The 21,961-nt window shown below is 42.2% G+C and overlaps 1 protein-coding gene across 1 annotated transcript; it reads right to left on the bottom strand.

Moving 5' to 3' along the window:
* Nucleotides 1–92: 92 nt before the first annotated feature.
* Nucleotides 93–8,241, bottom strand: LOC137903383 (rho-related GTP-binding protein RhoA-D). The gene is made up of 5 exons (XM_068747538.1): nt 8,105–8,241; nt 3,515–3,670; nt 1,564–1,684; nt 697–827; nt 93–621 (listed from the first exon to the last, which is right to left on the bottom strand). The coding sequence occupies exons 2-5, from the start codon at nt 3,668–3,670 to the stop codon at nt 448–450; spliced, it is 582 nt and encodes a 193-aa protein (XP_068603639.1). The 5' UTR covers nt 8,105–8,241; the 3' UTR covers nt 93–447.
* Nucleotides 8,242–21,961: the final 13,720 nt, after the last annotated feature.

A 21,961-nucleotide genomic window follows, 5' to 3' on the forward strand; every position in this document is an offset into this window, starting at 1 on the left:
ACGTCTGATTTAAAAAAATAGCTGAAGCTGAAATTGTGGTTGCAGCGACTGGCAATGACTCAGGCTTTTCACACCAATTCTGTGAGTGTACCTTTAAGATGCACAAAAAGAGTTCAAGCTCGCTATCATTTTTCCTTATCAGGCAGCCCCATTCAATGCCCAATCTCCTCTTGAGGAATGTCAAAACAATGTTTCATCCACGAAGTAAAGTATAAAATACAAACCTACATTCATAGAGAGGAAGGAGGCAGGTCCATCAAGCAGACGGGATGGCAGGAAAACAAACCAGCGAACTAGCAGAAAAGGAACCGGGTGTGTTTAAAAGGCCATTTTGAAACAGGCGTGTCAGTCTTTCATTTCCTTATGTAGCGTGTGTCTTAAGTATAGTCCACAGAAACAACTGAAGTTTTAGGTATAAAGGGGGAGGTGCTGATTATAAACATCCTTTCACAGGAGCTGGCATATGCCCCTCTTCTTGCGCTTGCGGACCTGGAGCGCCGCTCGGGTAGCCATCTCAAAAACCTCCCGCACTCCATCCTTAGTCTTGGCGGAGCACTCCAGGTAGCCAAAGGCACCGATGCGGTTGGCCATGTCTCTGGCCTCCTCGGGTCTTACCGGCTCCTGCAGGTGGAATATACAGACAGATGTTGAACACGATACAGACCTTCAACAGTGAGATTAAAAAGCCAGGTGTACCTGTTTCATCTTTGCTAGCTCCCTGCGTGTGTGATCGTCATTTCTGAGGTCCTTCTTGTTTCCCACGAGAATGATCGGGACGTTGGGACAAAAGTGTTTTACTTCAGGAGTCCATTTCTCGGGAATGTTCTCTGTAAGAAGTATAAAAAAAAGAAAGAAGAGGAAAGGAAAGGAAATCAACTCCGGGCCCAGGCACAGTAAATTCCCAGCATTTCACCCTACAAGGACTGCTGAGTGACGCCTTGATGTTTCCCTTGTGACTGGACACAAACAAACTGACCCCGACACACGGGCGGGGCCGAAAGTCAGTATTTGTGCTTTCTAGACGGCTGTGATAAGAGTATTTGTGGTACTGCTCATATCAAGTCACTGGGAGACGCCCTAGGGCTCAAGTCTGACTAAACAACACATCTTCCTCCCTCTCTTGGATTTGATTTTTAAGGGCAAAGAACATTCAGTTTATATTCTAAAAATAAGTGTCACATTCCATCTGTGCTTCCAAAAAAGTGTCGCAATAATCTCTGAGCAGCCACTTTATAGTCCGTACAACCAATAACAGTCTCTTCAAGAGTACATCAATCACAGTTCATATTAATTACAGATTTAGGTTTTGGTAACAACTTTCCACTGACTTCATTTGAGATGCTGCTACAGGGAAACAGTCATGTGCGATTAAAACCAGACTAGAAGAGGGAAGCCACTAACTGATCATTTAATCCTACTTGTTAAATACAAGGTGCCTTGCTCAAGGGCACCTCGGCAGCGTCCTGGAGGTCCTCCATATCTTTGTCTGGGCCAGGACTTGAACCGGTGACCCTCCGGTTCCCAAACCAAATCCCAAGAAGAAGAAGTTTGTAAGCAAATTACCTAAACTGTCGGGGCTATCGATGGAGAAGCACATGAGGATAACGTCCGTGTCGGGGTAGGAGAGGGGCCTCAATCTGTCGTAGTCCTCCTGACCCGCCGTATCCCACAACGCCAACTCCACCTGCGACAAAGCGGAAGAACGAAACAGACCATTAGGACGAGGGATGCCATTCACGCTTCAGTGACTGCAAGATGAAGAAAGAAAGAATACGAGCGTGGAGAGCAGCTGCACGGAAACGGTAAAAAACACGGCTGACATCACTTTGTGCAGCCGAGAGGAACCACACAGTGCGTCCCTGCTTGTTCCGACATCTCTCCACGCCGAGCATGTCTTGCAGAGTCTTCCTCGTTAGCTGATTATTGTTATGGCTATGGTCTGACCACACTGCCTTCTGAATTACAGCTACAGTACATGCGACAGTGGGCTGAGAGGCACCACATCCACAAACCCTTCCCCCCCCACCCGCTGCTTCTGAATTCTTCCACCACTAGGTGTCTCTCAGGGCCCTCTTCTATGATCTATTCAAGCATTACCTTCCTCTCTGCAGCTCTCTTTCCATTATTGTTGTCACCACCTGATCTGTACATGCTCAGAGATGGAAGGAAGCTGGCTCACATGTTAGACTCCTCCATCATCAGCTCAAGAAAGCAAATGTGTTTAAAAAATCTCAATGCCTTCTGGTTGCAATCTGATGTTAATGATAGAGGAGATTAGGACAGTTTTGTTTACATTTTTTACTGAGTTATAACCTGAAAACTCCAAAGACAAATCCCAATTGGTAAACATTCCTAAAATCTTATTCTAACCATATAAATGGAAAAACCACAAATGATAAGTTAATAGCTAAATTTACCACTTCAATATGAGACTGTTGGGTGCAGAAACCTTTGTTGGGAAATACTAAACGGTCTGACTTGTGCTCCCAAAACGAGACTTGGCAGAGGAGCCCATCCCTACAACCCCTTCACTCTAATGTAATCTTTGAGTTCAACAGTGACACTTACGTGCCTATTTTTTAACCCACATCTAATTTGTCTGGATCAAATAGTTCAAAGGCTTTGACTACAGTCAATTTTGTTTTATGCATCACAGGAAATGGGGTATTAGTCATTATGTACTGAGCTGGAATGCCGCATGTGTCGTTTCCTGCTGCAACCCCCCCCCCCCCCCCCCCCCCCCAACATGTGCCTCCACCTTTGGTGGTCTGTTTCTCATTAGTGGCATAAGATTGGTCCCATAAGTACAAAATCAAAAACATTTCTAACAGTTACTGGAATGCTGCCCTTTGGCATTAAAGATATTTCGGTAGTTTTACATTTCCATTATTAGGAGACCCGGGCTCATTCTAGTGGTTGGTTTGGTTTCCAGAGCAGATCTCCTACTCCTATATTTTTCCACCATATTCTCTGCACACAACAACAAAGTGTTGAAAATCCTGCCTTTTGCTTTTGTGTTAAAGCTTTTTCCTCATTTCCATGCTTACAGGTTGGTTTTAGGATCTCTCAAATGGCGGTTTCCAGGATGCAACACAGAAACGTTTAACATTGTTTTCATGTATCTTTGTGTATACACCCTCTAATGTACTGAAGAGTAATGTTTTGGGGTGGAATATTTTGGGAATTTAAGCATTTTCTTTTTTTTTTTTCCTTTTATGTAAATACTAATTAAATAATGTCAAGCAGCATTTTATCAATGCAACTGGTCAATATAAAATGCAGACAGATTTGTCAACTCTCTGCTTCATTTTTTGGGAAATTGTAATTTCTCTTTGGCAGAACTAGTATCAACTGAAGACTGACAAAATCTGACACCAAGGCCCACTGGAGGAAAAACACAGTACAAATATAGCATCATCCAAAGCACTTTGAAGTGTACATACTTACTGATAATTATTCATTATCGTGTGAGCAAAATAAATAGATGTACATTTAAAGTATTTAGCAGGTCTACCTGTTTACAATCCACTTCAATGTCAGCGATGTAGTTCTCGAACACTGTGGGCACGTAGACCTCTGGGAACTGATCCTTGCTGAAGACGATGAGCAGACAGGTCTTTCCGCAAGCACCATCTCCAACGATCACCAACTTCTTCCTGATTGCAGCCATCTATAAACACAGAGCGCACAGTGGGTCATCTGGTATACGAAGGACGGAGACGCAACGGTGAGAGCTAACTCCCTTTAGACGGAGGAGGGAGGCAAAACAACCAAACTGGATCCCAGTAAGGTGAGAATGAGTGGCAAAAACAAGAGATGACCAAAGTGGTTTCAGAGCCGCACCCTCTTCCCTTTCCTGTGCGAGATGGAAAACGGGGTCAGGCTGAGGCTTCAGCAGTCGTCTGGAAACACACGGCCTCCTCCTGCATCTCTGCAGCCATGCGATCTACAACTCTTAGTAGTTTCTGTCAACACCCGTATTGGACAGTCTCTTTGCAGTGCTGGAATGCTAGACAGCATCTGAATCGTAGCCATCAACCACAATCTGACAATAATGCAGAGAAAGCAACAGGTGGCACAATCTACCATTTCTGCGCAGCAAAAAATACAAATACATGTTATCAAAATACAAAACCTAATAAATCGACTTACTGCAATGATCCAGCTATAATGCACCTCCATATTTAACATTTACAAAACAGAAGATTCATTTCAGGTACTGTCGGGGCAGAACAACATTAGCAATAACACGGCTTATCAGAATATTGTGGAGTCTTTCTTATGAGAACGATCGTTCTGGCTAAACAGATTAGAATCCTCTGAAGCAAGGTTAAGCTGCAGGAGGGGAGATTTTGGAGTCGAAATGATCAATGAACAACCCAATATTCCTCCTTTAGCGAGGGCATTAAAAATAGAAACGACAGTCCTCAGCTTTGTAGCATTTGTTTTTTCATCATTTCATTCCCAGTGTTCCCATAGCATATTCTTATCTCATCTCATATTGTCCCATCTTCTCTTATTTTAAGTGAAGCAACCATAAAAGTGACGAGACTACCTTGCTCCCCGCCAAGCAGCAGGCAGACAGTTAACTGGTAAACAGAATGGAGCGTTTAATAGCTAAAGAGCCTGATAGTTGGGAGCCGACAGAAAAGCTGAAAGGAGTTAATCATAAGCCGGATTCCACGCAAGAGATAGATGTTGCTCTGTATCTACTGGTTATGTATAAATAAATAATACAAGCAGCTCAACGTGGCGAATGCTTTGCAAGAGTAGACACAGAGAAACTCAACCGTCTCCTCTGAAGACAAAAAAAAATTATACCCTCAGTTCCCATGAATCCAATCAGGCCAGTGTTTCATGTCTGCAGAGAGCCGCCTGTCCCGTCATTGCAGGCTGCTATAAGTCATTCTGCTACCAGAGGGAAGACACAAATGCTCGAGCTACCGACCCCCCCCCCCCCCCCCCCCCCAGAACGCAGGAACAAGTCTAGTCCTGCAAATATTGTGCTTCAAGACAGCAACGCAACGTATTGACGAGAGCTCCCACAGCGCGCTGCGTACTGTAACAGTACAAACATGCCACTCAAGGCTCATTTACACACGGCATCTGTCAAAGCAAACAGATGTTTTCAGACGCAGCCCCAAACGACACCCACGTATCCCGGTGCGAAAGCGTTGGACCCGGTCTCGCTTCTTCGAGGTGTGTGCGTTACTCAAACTAAACCGTGTTGGATCTTCAAACAGCTAAAAGCAACCCGAAGAAACACACAATTTTAGTTTGAAATGATTATAATTAATAAGGAAAGACATAAATCATATCCAAACACATAGATCACCTGTATGATATATATATATTCACTCCCGGGAACTGGATAGCTCGCTGTGCCTTCAGCAGCAACCAATAACTGGAGATCAGTCTGACATTGCTCTGCTGGAAATGTAAACTAAATCTTCTTGGTAGAACTGCAACACTGGAAGGTCTGTCAACATGAACTGACACACAAAAATGCGTACAGTGTCCTATTGTTTGTGCATAGAGTTTCAAATTCCATAAATATCGGCCAATAATCAACCGAGATATTGAGGAACACATCTTGAAGCTCCATTGACTGCAATGCTACAGAAAATTTCAAACTGATCCAGAATCCAGGATCTCTTCTGGATCATCTGTTCCTTGTAACGTTCCCGACACTTCCTGAAAACGTCATTACACCCGATAATCCAGTTTTGTCACACACTTTAGGTGCGATTAGAGACCCACTCTAATGAATTTTGTATTTCTATTTCACCATTTATACGTGTATTTCTGTCCTCAACTCACTTGATCCCATTAGATCTCCCTTGAGTTCCACCCCCTCAGGTCACTTCAACGAATCTTTATTTGCAGAAGGAGTACAACCAAATGTCATTCCTATTCTCCATTCGAGTTTCACAGCAGACATTAACCTTATTCAAAGCAAATTAAATGCACCTATTAATAACTGCAGACGTAGACACACACACACACACACACACACACACACACACGTGCCTTAGGATAAATGATCCTGTCTTGCATAATGTTTGTCCCTGTTTGGTAGCAAAGGACAAAGTTCTCATTTCTAGCACATGCAGCACAGATGCTTTTTTCTCCCCGCGGCAGGTTGGCCCGCGACCCGGGCGGCGCAGATAGATGCTTTTTGGGGAGACAATATTTACTGTGAGGTTTCTTGTTGAAGTACTACATTCTCAAAAAACCTTGCAAAACTATTGGGCAGTAAAACACATTTTCATTATTTCTGTAATTATATTTTTGAAATAATTCTTCGCTCCCCCCTCCTCCTCTTTTTAATGATTTTAAATATATGCAACCACCACCATCTGCAGCTTCTGTATGAGCAAATAATACCACTACCACATACTCCGCTCACAGCGGCTCCGGATTACATCCGCAAAGTGACGAGTGACATCAGAAGTAGAAATCACTTCACAGACACTATTGTCATTAAACGCGAACAGGATGGCAGTTTCCACTCAAGGCCATTTCAAAATACTGTCGCAACCTTCAACTGTACAAAAGAAATACGGTGACATCACCATTATGACATCACTTTACTCTGGAACTGCATTGTCCCAAACAAAGAACCTCACTCCTTGACCCTTGAAAAATCCCCCCCCCCCCCGGCGTCATGTTCCAGATCTAAAACTACAACTAAACTCCTGGGAACTGAAACGGGAATTAATCACACAATGAAAATAGCCCCGCTACGCTTTGCTTTGCTCTGGCTGGTCATAATGTTTACATCATTTAAATTTGCTTTCAATTTATTTTTTTGATTAGATTTAGAATTTCAGCGTCTCTATTTAAGGATTATATCTGCAAACGGCATCTGAAAAAGCATTCAGCAACAATGACATCATACTTTCTTCTAGTGATGGGTTAATGATACCTCAAGGAGCGCATTGACACATTACACAAACTGTGTTGACACTGTGTTGGTCACTCAACACACACCGCTGTAGACCTAAAATCAATGCAGGTAAACAAGATGGAAAAAAGAAGGAAAAGCTTGCATGCTGTAAACCCAACATTAGCCTGTGAAATATTTAATCTTTATTAAATTGCTCGTCTCTCACTTAAACTATGATCATCTTTGTATAATATCATTTTCTCCACTTGTTTGCTGAGTGAAGTTGTTCATGTGAAGGGTTCAAAGTTTGCTTGTTTGTGTAAATGTTCAAGAGTTGGCTTGTAAAATATAGCAAATTTGTGTAATACAATTCAGAGTTAAAATGTTTATATGAGATTTTATTAACCAAAGTGTTCAATCATATGAAATAACACTAAAAATGGATTCATTCACACACTTCCGAGAACGATCCATGAATGGGAGCAAAGCGGAACTCCAGTAGGGACAGCAAACAACGTGATCTCCATCAACGAACCCGCAACAAGTCGATACATTTTGTTTCCTTTTTGGCGCGGAACATCCGGACTACACAACTCCTGTATCCGGTCACGTGGGTTTCTGTTAAAGCGATACGCGCACCAATCCGGGGTTCCACGCTTGCGCACTGGACACGCCAGCGTTGTTCGTCCCATCCCTCCTTAACACGCATAAAGGATGCCCACAAAGGCTCGGGAAGAAATATAGAGACGTGTCGAGGACTATGTCGTATTTATGTAGTAGAACAAGCAACGCAAAACAGCCGGCATCAGTCCTGATTTTGCATTAAATATATATTTTCGGGACTCTTGTTGTAATTCACCGTTTTCAGTGGGGAACCGGATGAGGTTCTGCATTACAACCAGTACAAGAAGGGCGTGGTGACGCGAAGGGACATTTACTATCAACAACTACGACGCAATTTGGCGACATGGCCCAAACTTAGGCATCCACGCGGTTTATCCATACTAACTTGTCTCCGTTTTTTGTCAGCCAAATATTTAGACAGCCGGAACCATTCCGCTAGAAAACTTCCAAACGAGTAACAGGTTTCAACCCGCCGAGGTGCCGCTCGGTGGTATCTGGGTTCCGTGAACGCGTCTTCTGAGAGGTGCGTTCGCTTTGACTACTCCAAAAAAATAAATGTAAAGTCATGGAAAAGGCTGTTCCTTCCCTTACCTTTCCCACAATGTGCCTTCAAATGCCAAACTACTCCGCGTTTCCGTCCCGCAGCCGGCCAGTTCGTGGGAGCAGCCTGTGATCAGGGTGGAAAGAAAGCTCAGGAAAGCGGCCAGAGCGATCCGCTGCTCGAGACCCGCCCAGGAGGATACTTTACTGTCCCTCGGAAATCAGAGTTTCATACTGTCTAATTATTTTTGCTAGAAGCTCATGGTAATGGAAATTAAACTAACAAGTGTTGGTAATGTCGGTTAATATTAAGCAGAAAAAAAATGTAATTACATTTTTACAAATCAGTCAAGTGGAAATACAGATGTTTGGTTTTTTTGATCAATTGATAAATTGCATGTTTTTGTAGGTGGGGGCCGTGGGGACTCTGCACAGATAAGAAGCAAACCGAGAACATTCTTGCTGTGAGGCGACACCGCTACCCTCTACAGTGCTGCTATACAGTGCGACCATTTTTCTAAAAAATAAATACATCAATTTATGCAATGTGTTTGTGTGTGTTATTTTTCTGTCTGTATTGTGTGGCACTCGGCTGCAAAAGTAATCCAAATGCACTTAAAAACGTAAAAACAGTCTACAGCTTATTTGTAATGGAAGAACAAGCACGATCTCAAGGGCACTCTGAGATTGAAATAATTCCTGACTGCACTTTAAGGCAGCACAGTGTTTAAGAATCCAGCGCCTTCACATTATTGGCAGAGGGGATCTAACCATTCGACGGTCACCGCCCTTTTACGGTTGGAGAATAATGACATCATTCTCTTCCCTTGGTGGTCAGTCCTATATCAGCAGGAGATGAGATTGGGGTCGTCGATTTGATCCCCCTACGTAAACCACTTTCCTTTTTCTGTCTTTGTTTTTTTTCTTTTGTTTCGGATCTACACCAAAATATGATGGTTTCAGCTTCTCTGCAGTCATCATGTCCGTCAAAAACATTCTGGACAAGATGGCAAAAGAGGTCTGTGAGAGCAGTACGATTGAAATACCAGCAGAGTTGAGATACTGTACATTGAAATGATCCCCTCCATGAACACGGAGATGGTAGCCACAGAGATCCTTGCTATCATCGAGTTGGGGCAGATCCAGGAAGCTCAGGGCAAAACTCTCCACGTTTGGGAGAAGGTGGCAGCCAATCTCAAGGCCTTTTTTGTCCACATATATGTGAAGGAGTCACAACAGTCTTTGAAATTGAAAACATCTTGGACATTGTTGAGTTGTTGATTCTCATCTTGCCACCAGAATCCAAGCCGCCAACATCAGTCTGCAGATGAATCGCCGCCTGGTTCAAAAGATGGCCAAGGCTGTCCAGAAGAAGTTGCTCAAAGGCCTTGATCTTCGAAATGATCATCGAGCCCGTGATGAGAGGTCTGGAGAAAAAGCCTGACTCGTTTGTCCGCTTCTTCAGATCTCTGTGCAGTATGTTTTGAATCCAAAACTTTACAGTGGAAATCCTTTTATTTTTCTCCATATGAGTTTTGAGCCATTGTGTTAAATATTATTATATTTTGTTCCAACAATGTTGTCACTGAGTACCCATTGGGTACCTGTTGCGCAGGTGCTGCAATTAGTGTGCCCCCCCCACCCACCCCCCTTTTCCATGTACGTGGTCTGCTCAGTGCGGAGTGCTCAGTCCCTCAGTTGAGAGTGCGATCCCCGTGTCTCCCTATAATTTAAACTAGCATCTGTTCAAACATTTCTAGTCAAAAGTAAATGCTAAAAACAGAAAGAAGAAATAAATTAACACAATTAAGTGTCATGGTTGTTTAAAGGTCAAATCAGGGTTGTTGTTGTTTTTAACTGAAAAACAAACAAGTAGTCACAGTTTTCCAGTGCATTGGTTTCCGCTCTTTTGGGGGAACATGGGTAAAATCAAAAACATATGTTTTGAGAGGATTTAACTGCAGGTTTTCAAGAGTTACAATATGTATATTATACTTCTCTATACTCTGTTACAACATGCACATACAGCATTTTATAAATAGACTACCGGTAGTCTGCCAATAGGACAGGTGACGGTCACAATCACAATAAAAATAAAATTGCATAGAACTCTAACTCTTGAATTGCCACTTCTCAGGATTTAGATTTTTACATTGTGAAAAGAAATCCCATTTCTGTCTCCAAACTCTGCCAGCAGTAGCTCATGAGAGCAGAGTAGGATTAGCAGCACTTGAGCTAATCATTGAACATTCCATTAAAGATCAAGAATCACTGGATTTTTAAACATTTGACCTCATTGCAGCCTGAATCTCGGTCAAGAAGTAGCTTCAGCACAGAAGCTGAGGCAAATCTTAATGTTTATGGTTATAATTCTAAATATATCATACAGAAATATTATTTATAAGAAGAAGTATTTTATTTTTTGTCATGTAAACACAGGAATTGTCATTCACACCCTATTATTGGCCCCTCAACAATCCACACATGCACATTACGCATGTTACAGAAAACCTGTTTCTGATTTTTTTTTTTTTTTTTTTATCTCACACGGTTATATGAAGGCAGCCAGTGATTTTACATGCGGGACAAGGTGCCCCCCCCACCCCCCACTGAGCACCTGCCCCCCAAAATGTCCGTGCACGCCACTACTCATGAGATTGGTGTCCTCACTTCACCCTCCTCTAACACAGATATGACACAAGGCCACAGTGACACTAAGTGGTGAAAGGGAGCCATTACAACCAAGATGCATATACAGTACTGTAAATATAAAGAGTGATCAGTCTTTGAATATGGCCTTCAAATTCACATTATGACAATCTTTGTATTAAACCCATATTGTACTTTTTTTTAAACTGTCTTGACCGTTATAAAGAATATGTGTCAAAATATGTACAATGCAATTGAAAATAAAAAAAAGGGAAAAACAAAATTGATAACAAAAACGAGCAGTTGAGTGCTTTGCTTTGGAGGAAAGCTTATAATGGTCTTTTTGAGGCTATCTGTCAGGTTTTGGTACCACAATTAAGGCCTTCTATTTGGACTCACCAGAAGAAATGATATGACGTCCTGTATTTAACCTTCCTATAATCCTCAAATCCTCAAATGTTACTCAGACATTTTACCCTCGGGATCAATATGATCCCAGGAATATCTGCCAGAAAGTGATTTACAGAAAATTGCTGACCAAGAATTTGTGTCGCGGACTTTGCTTATTTGTTGAATTAATAAATAAACCCTTGATGAAGAAGACTTGACCTTAATCCAAACGGACATATGTCAAAATTACCACTTGTGAGAAATTAATTGCAGACACCAACAGACTTCAGATAGAGAGATACATTTTAAATGGTTTAATACAAGTGTCAAGAGGAGATTTCTTCAACAGGGGCTGAACTATTGCACTTTGACAAGTGGAAGAATTTCATTGAAGATAAAATCCTCTAATCCTGGTAGGGAAATCTCCTTAAACTGCAACACGCTGGCAGAGGGTTCAGTGTAGCTGAAGAGATTTCCAGCCCGTGGTGTGATATGAAGTCTAATATCATCTATTTTGTCAGTGAAATGTCAAAGAAAGTTTTCACAAATTCCATTGTAGTGTTCATCTACATACTAGGAAGAGAGTTAATCACTATTACTTTGTTGTAAAAAAAAATAGAACTACGAGATACTTAAAAAAAAAATACTTTTGATAGTGATGTTAACCCAGTCATCGGGTGCACAAGCCAGCGTGCTGTTGGTGTGCATCCTAAATTCAGATAAATGGACTGCATTAGGAAGGGCATCCAGCACAAATCCTGTATCAGAGTGTCGATATGGACTGAAAAATCTGCTGTGGTGACCCCTAATCAGGAGGAGAAGCTAAAATAAGAGGAAAAAGAACATTAGTGATGCCAATATCTATGGAGTTTGCAGAGTTTATCACCAAGACATTTGAAAGTTCCAATATGAGTTCAGAGATCTGTCTCTGGATGTTTCCACAACTTGCTGACATTTTACAAATGAATCGCTCAATCATTTAAATTGGAAACTACAACTGTATGGTTGTATGCTTCCACACGCCAGTGGGTGCACCATTGGAGCACAAACGATCAATACAAATGGCAAAGATTCAAATTGGACACACAAGATTAGTCACATCAATTATTTATCAAAATATCATGTAATATGGTTGCTGGCCCTGCTTTTATTCTAAGGTATGGAGTTGAATAATGGTAAAAAGAATTATTGTGATAATTAGTATTACTATACAGAATACAGTATACTAATACAGAGGAGGACAGCACAACTGAGTTTAGCAAATGTGAAACAATATTCCAATAAATATTTTGCAGTTTTTGAGAAATTAATTTCATGACTAATGATAAATTGTTTCTGGAAAAATCCAATAAAGATTTGATCCTAAATCACAAAAAAAAGAGAAAAGAAAGCACTATTATTGCTGTATGAGATAAGACATGACGTACCTTTTCCATTCATGTATCGCCGACTCTTGGCTGAGTCAAATGGAATACAATGAACACTAGAGGGTACTCTAGTACACAAATGTCAACACTCTGTATTCTTTCTTTTTGATTACATAACAGCACATTGCCCCCCACCGCCTTGTGTTCCTGCTCTTTCACCCCTTCAGACAACTTTTTTAAAGAAAAGTTTAGTATGGTTAAACTAAGCCAAAACCGAATAAAAAGAATCACATTTCATCAAAAGATGACATTTATAACCACAAATCTCGTCTGCTTCCTCCTACTCATGCTTGGAGCAGATTTTTCTTCAGAATAGTATTATTAGTAACAGAGAAATGGGCTCACTTGTTTCCACCTCTCCAAAGCGTCTTTTATCTCGGCTCCCACTGGTGTCTTTTTCCTCAGTAAACTGCAGTAGTGCGTTGAGTAAAAGACACTGTTGGGAACTGACAAAGAGTGAGTGAAGATTCTCCCTGCTGCTTCTTATATAAAATACTCCTAAATTGCAGGCGATGGCCGGAATGCATTATCATCAATCATCTGTAGGTAGTGTCAACAAGGGAAAATGAGGAAGTCAGAGGGAAGAGGCAATGGGAAAAACAGGAAGCAGGTGGGAAGGGAAGGGTTAGTGAAAGCCGAGACGGATGAATCAGTGCAGTGTGGTCCCACTGGCAGAGCATACAAATAGACTGAGGAGCTTTCAATGGGGATGTTTTGCACAGTGATGCCTCTATGTCTATGGATTATATAGACACAGATGGATGGATGGATGGATGCTCCTTTACAACTTTGCAATTTAAACTTGTGGGTATGTGAATCCAGGCTGAACAGACTTTTATTTATTTAGAAGACACTGTTCATAAGGAGTTTTGGTAAGACTATGGGATTACAAGAGGGCCTATGTGCAAACATAAAAACTAGGAACGTGTGAGACAGTTGCCGTTTAATCCCATTGCACATGGACTGAATATCCAGCTGTGCTGCGAAAATATGTAAAGCTAGAGGCGTGCATTCGTGCCTGTGTTTGTGTCAGACCCTCTAATCCAGTTTGTGTACCCAGAGCCACAGTGTAGCAGGGCTTTGGATGCAGAGGTTAAAGGTATCGATTGATACATGAAGAAGAACAGTCTTTAAACATCACGAAACAAGCTGTACCTCTGTCTCGCTCTCTGTGATTCTCTTGTCTTTCTCTCTTAACTGTAAAGTTGAGTAACACAATCGTGACTAATGCATTTGCTAAAGCGTTTCTCTCCGGATTCCAAAGAGATCCTTTTCTGTCTGATCCCGTCTTGATAAGAACTAAAGATGTTTATGAGTTTGTAGACATGAAGCGAGAGAAGCAATACTGAGAGAGAGAAATAAGAGTGAAACAGTGAGTGAGAGAGAGAGAGAAAGGCTGTGAAACAGGCTGAAATAGGATTAAAAGAAAGAGAACGATTGAGGGAGTGACAGATATTCTTATCTCTGAACCAGTCGCCTGAAACAACATAATCCCAGACTTTTATGGCCGTTTTTTTTCCTGAGAAGCTTTCGGATTAGGAGTGGCTGTTGCATTATAGCGCCTGCATCTCATTGTGCTCAGAAGATTATGAACACGACCCCATGACCCTGCTGCTCAGATGAGTGCAACTGAGAGGTTGTGATGCAAAGAGAGATAAAGACAAAGAAAAGACAGACAGGTAACTTCCGATTTATCCTTGCTTCCCTTTTCACTCCTTGGTGGCCCCTATAGTCACAATAAAAATCATGAAGTCATGTCAGGACAGACAGGCTCCTCAGCATATGCCATCATTTCCAACCACTGAGTATAAAAATAAAAGCAAGGGAAACACATCTCAGGGCTCCTTTCTCGTTGCTCCAAGAGAGCTCTCCAGCTGGAGCACATGTCATCCTTCATGCATGTCACGCTGTCTCCCATCACGGATATCTCATAAGTCAACGGGATCATCACTCTGGGACCTCAGCCTGTTCATGCATTCCTCATCTGCGCTCAACTTAAACTTTGCCATCATGTCGGTTCCAGGCTCTTCTGGGACAAGCATCCTACACCCTGTTTCATCCCTGTTTGGGACAGTCTTTTCTTGCAGATGCGTCTCTGATACAATCCGGCTGTGGCCATGTCAGTGTAGAGCCTGACTCAACAGAGCATCGAGTAATGACGCCATTCTCATCGTTTCCTCTTGCTGTGCTTATCAAAGTCAAGTCGGACGCAGCTGCCCTCAGCATCCTCCAGCCTCGAAGTGTGACAGCAGGATTTCTGAAGCTGTTGCCTCTTAGTCTTTTGATATTGCTAAATGGAATGGCAGGGGACGATGATGTATTAATTATCTCAAGGGCTACAGCCAAGATAGAAACTTTCCCTCGAGAACTAAATAGCTCATGCTAATTTTCCTCTGTTCGGCGCTGAATCATCAACCTTATTTTGATATTATAAATAATATTTAAAGTGAAACAGCTTGACTGAAAGGGGGTCGGTGTATGGTACAGTATTTCTTGGATGTCTATAATGCAATTTTAACGGCGCTAACTGTAGTGTAGTTTGTGCTAATGAGAGTCTTGAGCAAGGATAATATGGCTTTCATGCTGCGATGCGAGGCCATCAATTAGAAACGAGGGTGGCGACCAGTCTTTCATGCTCATCATAGCTCTGAAGAAATTAGTCCGTTTGAACATTTACTTCTTGGAGTGAGGGATGGAGAAAGGCGATGAAAGGAGAGAGAGTGCTGAGCTGGTGTGTTGCACCGTGCTGCTAATGGAGATAACGTGTTCTTTGTTAGGGGCCGCCATCGCTTTCAATTTATATTACAATGTGTGATAAGTGATCTACTGTACATTTTTTTGCACTGTGGCTCACATCTCTCTGAGTTGGGAGAAGAAGTGTCAGATAAAAAAAAAGCCATGTTTTTTTTTGAAGCAATATATGCAGAGATTTCCAGATTATGGGGACTTTCAGGAAATAGCTTTTTCCTGTGAGTCAGCATATGTTTGAATTCCCATTAAGGGAAATCAGGAGCATGAGATGCGGTCCTGTGTATGCCTTTTTTTTGTCCACTCTTCATGCATTAAAAAAAAAAGATAGCATGACTGAGAGGAAACGATGGAAGATGGGAGGAAGTGTGACAATGAACGTCAGCAAGGCAAAGGTTAGCAACAACAGAGGAGCTGCCATCCAAAATGGGTAACACAGCAAGCAACAAACGGCAACAGCGACAGCTACAGCTGTTGCCTTTCATATGCTAATGCTGGTCCTACTGCCTGCCAGCACAACAGGGGAGATAATGGCAGTGGCTTTGTGTGTTCACACGTGTTTGCTAGTGTTTTATTCCAAATGAGGAGATGCTCTCAGAACCCTTGTAGCCAATAAGAGTCATCTGGCAAGTCTGCACACCTAACGCTGTGTATAAACTTTCATCTTCACTTTGATGCGTTTACATGAAAATATTATTGTGTCATATTTTACTGCGCTGGAAGACAAGGTGTCAGTTGGAATTTAATGGGAGTGTTGGGAAGAAATCCCACAAAAAGGCCAAAACATCCAATTAACTAAGCATACAAGGACTGCCTGTGTAAGCCAGACAATTATATAGTTTGGTGTCTAACATTAATAAGGAAGAAAATATAAAATAAACGAGCCCCAATGTTGGCGCAGTTTTATGTTTTCTGTCACTAAGGATGAACATGCACACATTCAGCCACATTCAGTCAAGACACACAACCCGCAGCTGAAATCTGAACACCATAAAAATACAACAGTGCTTACTGCTATTGGAGGTCTGACAGCTATAGTCTACTCTAAAACAAGCAAACAAGCAAACACTGATTAAATTGTTTGTTTTATTTTAAAATGCTGCACCATCATTTTTGAGCCACTTGTTTGATCGCGGAAAATGTTGATAGTTGTGAAGAAATCAGCATCACATGTTCATAATGTCATTTATAAAAGAGCTTAAGAGTTTCTTATACATATTGAGAGACGTCCAGTGTTGGATGGCGTCGAACTTTTAATTTGGGACATGGGATCTTGCGACATCTTTCTCAGATTCCGCTGTTCTTTTGAGTCTCGGTTTTTGAAGGAATAATGTGATAGTTGGATGTGATTAGACTAATTTGTGCAACTCTTTAAAAAATTCCATGTGGCGTGTCTGTGTTTGACTGTATGTTGCTCCATGCACACAAAACACGCTTACAAAAGCTCTCCTTGGGTCTGTGACACAAATGCACCAATGTTGATTGGCACATGTTCAATCATCTTTCTCTGTCACTGGAAGGCCACCAACTGGTCTGTGTGTGTGTAACTAATGTATGTGTGCAAATGCCACAGGTCCCGAAGGAATCGGGTTGATGTTTCAGAGCTTCCAGGCAGCCCTGGAACGCTCATGTGTGAGTGTCTATTTCTTATCTTTCTAACCCACATGCTGAGTTTAACTGAGCTGCCAGAGAACAGTGCAGAAGGCAAAGCCCAAGACTAGGATATCCACCATTCACCTGTGAAGAGACACCAAGAGAAAGAGAGAGAGAGAGAGTAATGGAGGGACACAGAAAGAGCAAAGGAGGATGCTTTGGTATATTAAGACGGTAACATGGAGGGATCGCAGGATGAGAAATGGAAACGTGTAGGTTGGCAAAAGGTGAAAAAATAGACAAGAGGCGTAAAGAGTGTCGGAGACTGAAAGGAGAGGATATCAGTAATCTGAACGCTTTGTCAGAGTAACAGATTAGTTCACTATGTGAAAAGATATATGTCTGGTGCTGGGCCTCCTCACATGAACACAATCACAGTCCCACTGTGGATCAGTTATCCTGCCATCCATGTGAGCAGCCATACATCATCACCTTGATTACACCATTCATCCACTTCCTTAACCGCTTAATCCAAAATCTGGCTCTCAGGATCTATTGGAGAATATCCCAGCAGTCTACAGGCGAAAGGCGGCGTACACCCTGGACAAGCCGCCAGTTCATTGCAGGGCCACACACAGACAGACAATCAATCAATCATGCACACACTCACATCTATGAACAATTTAGAGCAAACAATTCACATAAGATGCATGTTTTTGGAGGTGGGAGGAAGTCGGAGAACCTGGAGAAACCGGAGATACTTTTTTTACGTGTAAGAACCGGGGCAAACTCCTAACAGAAAGGCCCCGATTTGGATTTGAACCTGTGACCATGCTGCCCTAATTCTAACTTGGTCAATATTTTTTTCCACGCTCTTGGAGTTTGACTTTCTTTGACTTTGCAAGATATTTGATATTTTCTTTAATTTCTCTCGGAATGATACATGGATCTTGATATTTGGGATGGACAAGTTAGTGCAGATCCAGATTACAGTTTAGATCCATTAGCTTTGATGCCATTGATCTTTTACTCATCTGTAATTTTCTACGTTTTCAATGCAATCCTCCTTTGGTAATGTAAATGTCATGCTCTTTGGTATGAATTGAAAAGGAGACACGCAGCGAATGAGCGAGTGGGGGAAGAATCCTTATCGTTTTGCACTTCTTTTAGCGACACTAAAATTTCAGACATTCTTCATGTCCACCAAACATATAAATTCACATCATGCTGCATATTCAGTAGCTCTTATTGCACCTCATGTGATCCTCGTGTTGTCTCGGGGCATCTTCCAGTTTCATGACATTTACGATACGCATCCGCCCCTATTCCAATTCCTCTTCCTACGCAGCTGTTTTACTATGCGGCCGCTAGGGGGCGCTGCTTCACCTCACAGCAGACTTGACAAGCAGCGCTCTCCATCTTCCTGGCTGACGGACCACAGCGCGACAGCAGTCTTACCTGTCTCCCCGACCGCATCGCACCTCTGCCCCGCTACACTGGGCCACTTTCTGAGCGCCTCCTTTAAAGAGGAGAGAGAGAGAGAGAGACGCCGGGCATACATTGGATATTCTCATACCTTTTTTATTTTATTTTGTATCTCTTAGTAAATAAGTTTCTCGTCTCTGAGAGAGGAGCGGAACTTTCCGGGGACCTTTCGACCAATCCTTTCTCCGGAGTATCGGCGGGGGTAGCGCGCTTGTTTTTTACCCCGTATAGCGCACATTTGCCACCGGCTCCGTTTCTCTCTTAGTTCTGCCGCAGAGGTGACCGGTATGGTGTAACTTTTCCGTCGAACCTGAGCGGCCGCTGTAAGAAAGGAGGCGTTTCATTGTGCTGAGGAGGGGATGCGAGCCTCTTCCCCGTCTCGGATAGCGGAGCGGCTATGAGGAGAGAGGTTCACCTGCTGGGTTAACGGGACAAGACCACACTGCACCAACAGGTATGGATCACCGGACAAGCCCCTTTACGCAGCCCCGTGCGCACCACCGATTGGTCATTGGTCATTATTATTTGGTACCTTTCTGGAAAGTATGATTGTATCATAGAGAACCGGCGAACCAGTCGCTGAAAGCCATTTACAAGCAGAATGGATTATCATGTGCTCTATTTTAGGGAATAATAATTTAAAAAAAAATCATAATAATTGATATTCAGAAGAGTTATGCAAAAATATTTCTTATGGTGATATCTCATCAACCCGCTGAGTGTGGCGTCAGTTTATTATCATGTTTTGATTTTAGTGGAGACAAATGATTGCGGTTTCTCTCTCTCTCTCTCTCTCTCTCTCTCTCACGCACGCACGCGCCGTGCGTCTATTGTCGAGCAGAGGCAAACAGTGGCCTGACCCCTGGCTGCTTTATTGTTTAGGCTGAGATACATCCAGATGTGTTACGTACGAATTTTGCATTCATATTTCAAGGAGGAAGAACAGGAACCTTCTTGTCCTCAATACACTCAACAGTTGTTTGTGATTTCTTTACATGACAGGAACACAATGTTAAAAATGTGAACATGTGTGGATGAACTTTTAGAGAAACAACAACCTGAAAGAAGTGGTGGGCGAATTCTGCACAGCCCCATGGATCATCTGCTGCAGTGTCGACGGTGATGCATGCCATGACCTTTATTGGTGACAGCAGTTCATCAGTTTGCGTCTGTGAGACGCTGATGGTGTAACAGCAGCCACTTTTAGCTTTGGATATGCTGCGATACACAGAACGACGATGTTTCTGGCCTCCTCATAACCTTGAATTGTTTATGAATTATTATGTGCCCACAAGCTGTTAAACAAAGACAGTCATCCCAACTGTGAACATATTTTATAGCATGCTCTCACTCCATCTGTCTCTTATTCTCCCTCTGTTTCTATGAATCTCTGAGAAGAACATTCAAGGGATGAGGCAGAAGAGCGGAGTTAGGCAGTTGTAAAAAAAAAATAAAAAGCAGAAGAAGAAGAGAGCTTAGACATGACTGACAGGGGAGAAAGATGCAGGGAGCTGAGGAACAGAGCGGTAAAGAAGCATTGATGCTGAGGTTTATGTGGAGTTGCAGGAACCCATTAAAAGAAACAAATGTGCGGTCACTGATTAGTTGCTCCTGGACTCGTTCGCAGATGTACTTTATGTATTTTTAATATGACCTCGGGCTGCCATTATGAAACGTTATAACGTTAGTAGTTTATTTAACACTTTTGATTTTTCTGCTCATGCCATTAATCACAGACAGATGTGATTAGGGAGGACAAGGAGGGTAAACATCTGTACAAATTCTATGCATTTATGCAAATATGTAATAATGAATCCTCCAATAAATTTAAAACAAGAGTGCAGTTTTTTTTATTATTATTTTGCTTTAATGCTGCATGACTACGATTTGCACTTTGGTTGAGTTTCTTCTCCAAAACGAGGCTCATGATTTAACAGAAACAATGTGAGAAAAACAACACTTTGTGCACTCGTATAGTTACATCTTTGTGCAGTATTAGACTTTTAAATTAATTGTCACACGTATAAAGTCCAAAGATTCATGTCCACCTGATTAATTATGCTGTCACAGGCACATTGTGGTCAGGATAGATTATTTCAGGTCAAGTCTGAGCCCGGACTGTGCTTTCATTACACGAGGGAAACAGAGGAGACAGAGATGCAATAGAGGCCATGGCCGGCGTCTTAATCCTTAAACCACAGGGAAGCCTCGGTGTGTGTTTGCTCGGGAAAATTAATGGCTGCAAGTTTGAAAAGCAGAGTGTTATCCCTTACACCGATCTTCACAAAGAATCCTCATGCTCCATTCTAAAATTGTTTTGTAGTGGCATTTCATACATTTTAAAATGTGTTTGTTGTCGTTATCTTCACCACACACACACACACACGCACACAGGCAAAAACGGCTTCTGTATCCTGGTTCCAGTAATTCTTCTGGGCCTTGGGAATAATATCAAATCTCCTAACCAGAAAGAGAGGGAGAGAGAGAGAGCGAGAAGAGTCAGAAAGACATAGAAAGTACGCATGTGTTCTACAAAGGGTGATCTCTCTTTTCAATTCCCACCTCCTGTGACTGTGCATGATTCGAGACATAGAGCGAGAGGAAAAACTAAAGACAGAGGGGATAACGAGAAATAAATAAAATGCGTGTGTCCAGTAAAAGGTGTTCTGTATCTCATTGGCTGTCTCAGTAGCTGTGTGTGGTGCACAGAGGCCATGGGCTTGGGTGGGTAGTCGGGGGAATCCACTCTAAATGTGCGTAACCCACAGAAAGAAATTGTTTCTGGGAGATCGGGCCTCGTAAATTCATTCCTAGCCACCAGCCTTGTTCTTATCCAACCTCCCAAAGGTGAGCTACAACATCCAAACACATATATTTTTAAACACACGTGCACACACAGAGTGAGCGTGAGCGTGAGAGAGAGAGAGAGAGATTGTGTTTGTGTGTGTGTGTGAGTGAGAGAGAGAGAGAGAGAGAGAGAGCGAGAGAGAGAGAGAGAGAGAGATTTTCATTGTTTTCCACCAAGCAGCAGGATATAACTCTCTCATGCAATCTCTTCTTCATTCACACATGCACAGATATATATTTTTAAACACACAATGTTTTCTAACCTAATCACACACACGGACACGCACGCACACCTACACATACACACACACACATAAATTCCTTTTGTCCAGGGACAACATAACTATATTGACAATTAAGCAATAAAAGAAAAAGGCAGCCAGTATAAGGAGCAAAAAGGATAAGACACGGTACAAATAAAGTGCAAAATCGTATGTAAAAGAAAACAGATGGAGTTGAAAAAGAATTACTGGGAATAAAAAATAAGAAAGGAATCTACATTTAAATGACTTGACGTGTAAGATTCATCTATCCTGACCGGATTTGTAAGTTTTGATTTAAAATTGTTGAACACTTTTGAGATATGGCGTTGGTGTGTGTTTCTTACAAGTCATTATCGCATTTTCTAAACTTAGACACAGAGAGTACTGTGATGACGGGGGAGGGGGGAGTATCGCCCTCCTTCTTTGACTAAAGTGGGGATGTGATAGGGCAACAGTGAGTGAAGCTCTTTATGTGTGTGTGTGTGTGTGTGTGTGTATGAGTGTGT

The sequence above is a fragment of the Brachionichthys hirsutus genome, chromosome 2 (genome assembly GCF_040956055.1).
Source record: "Brachionichthys hirsutus isolate HB-005 chromosome 2, CSIRO-AGI_Bhir_v1, whole genome shotgun sequence".
Lineage (NCBI taxonomy): Eukaryota > Metazoa > Chordata > Actinopteri > Lophiiformes > Brachionichthyidae > Brachionichthys > Brachionichthys hirsutus.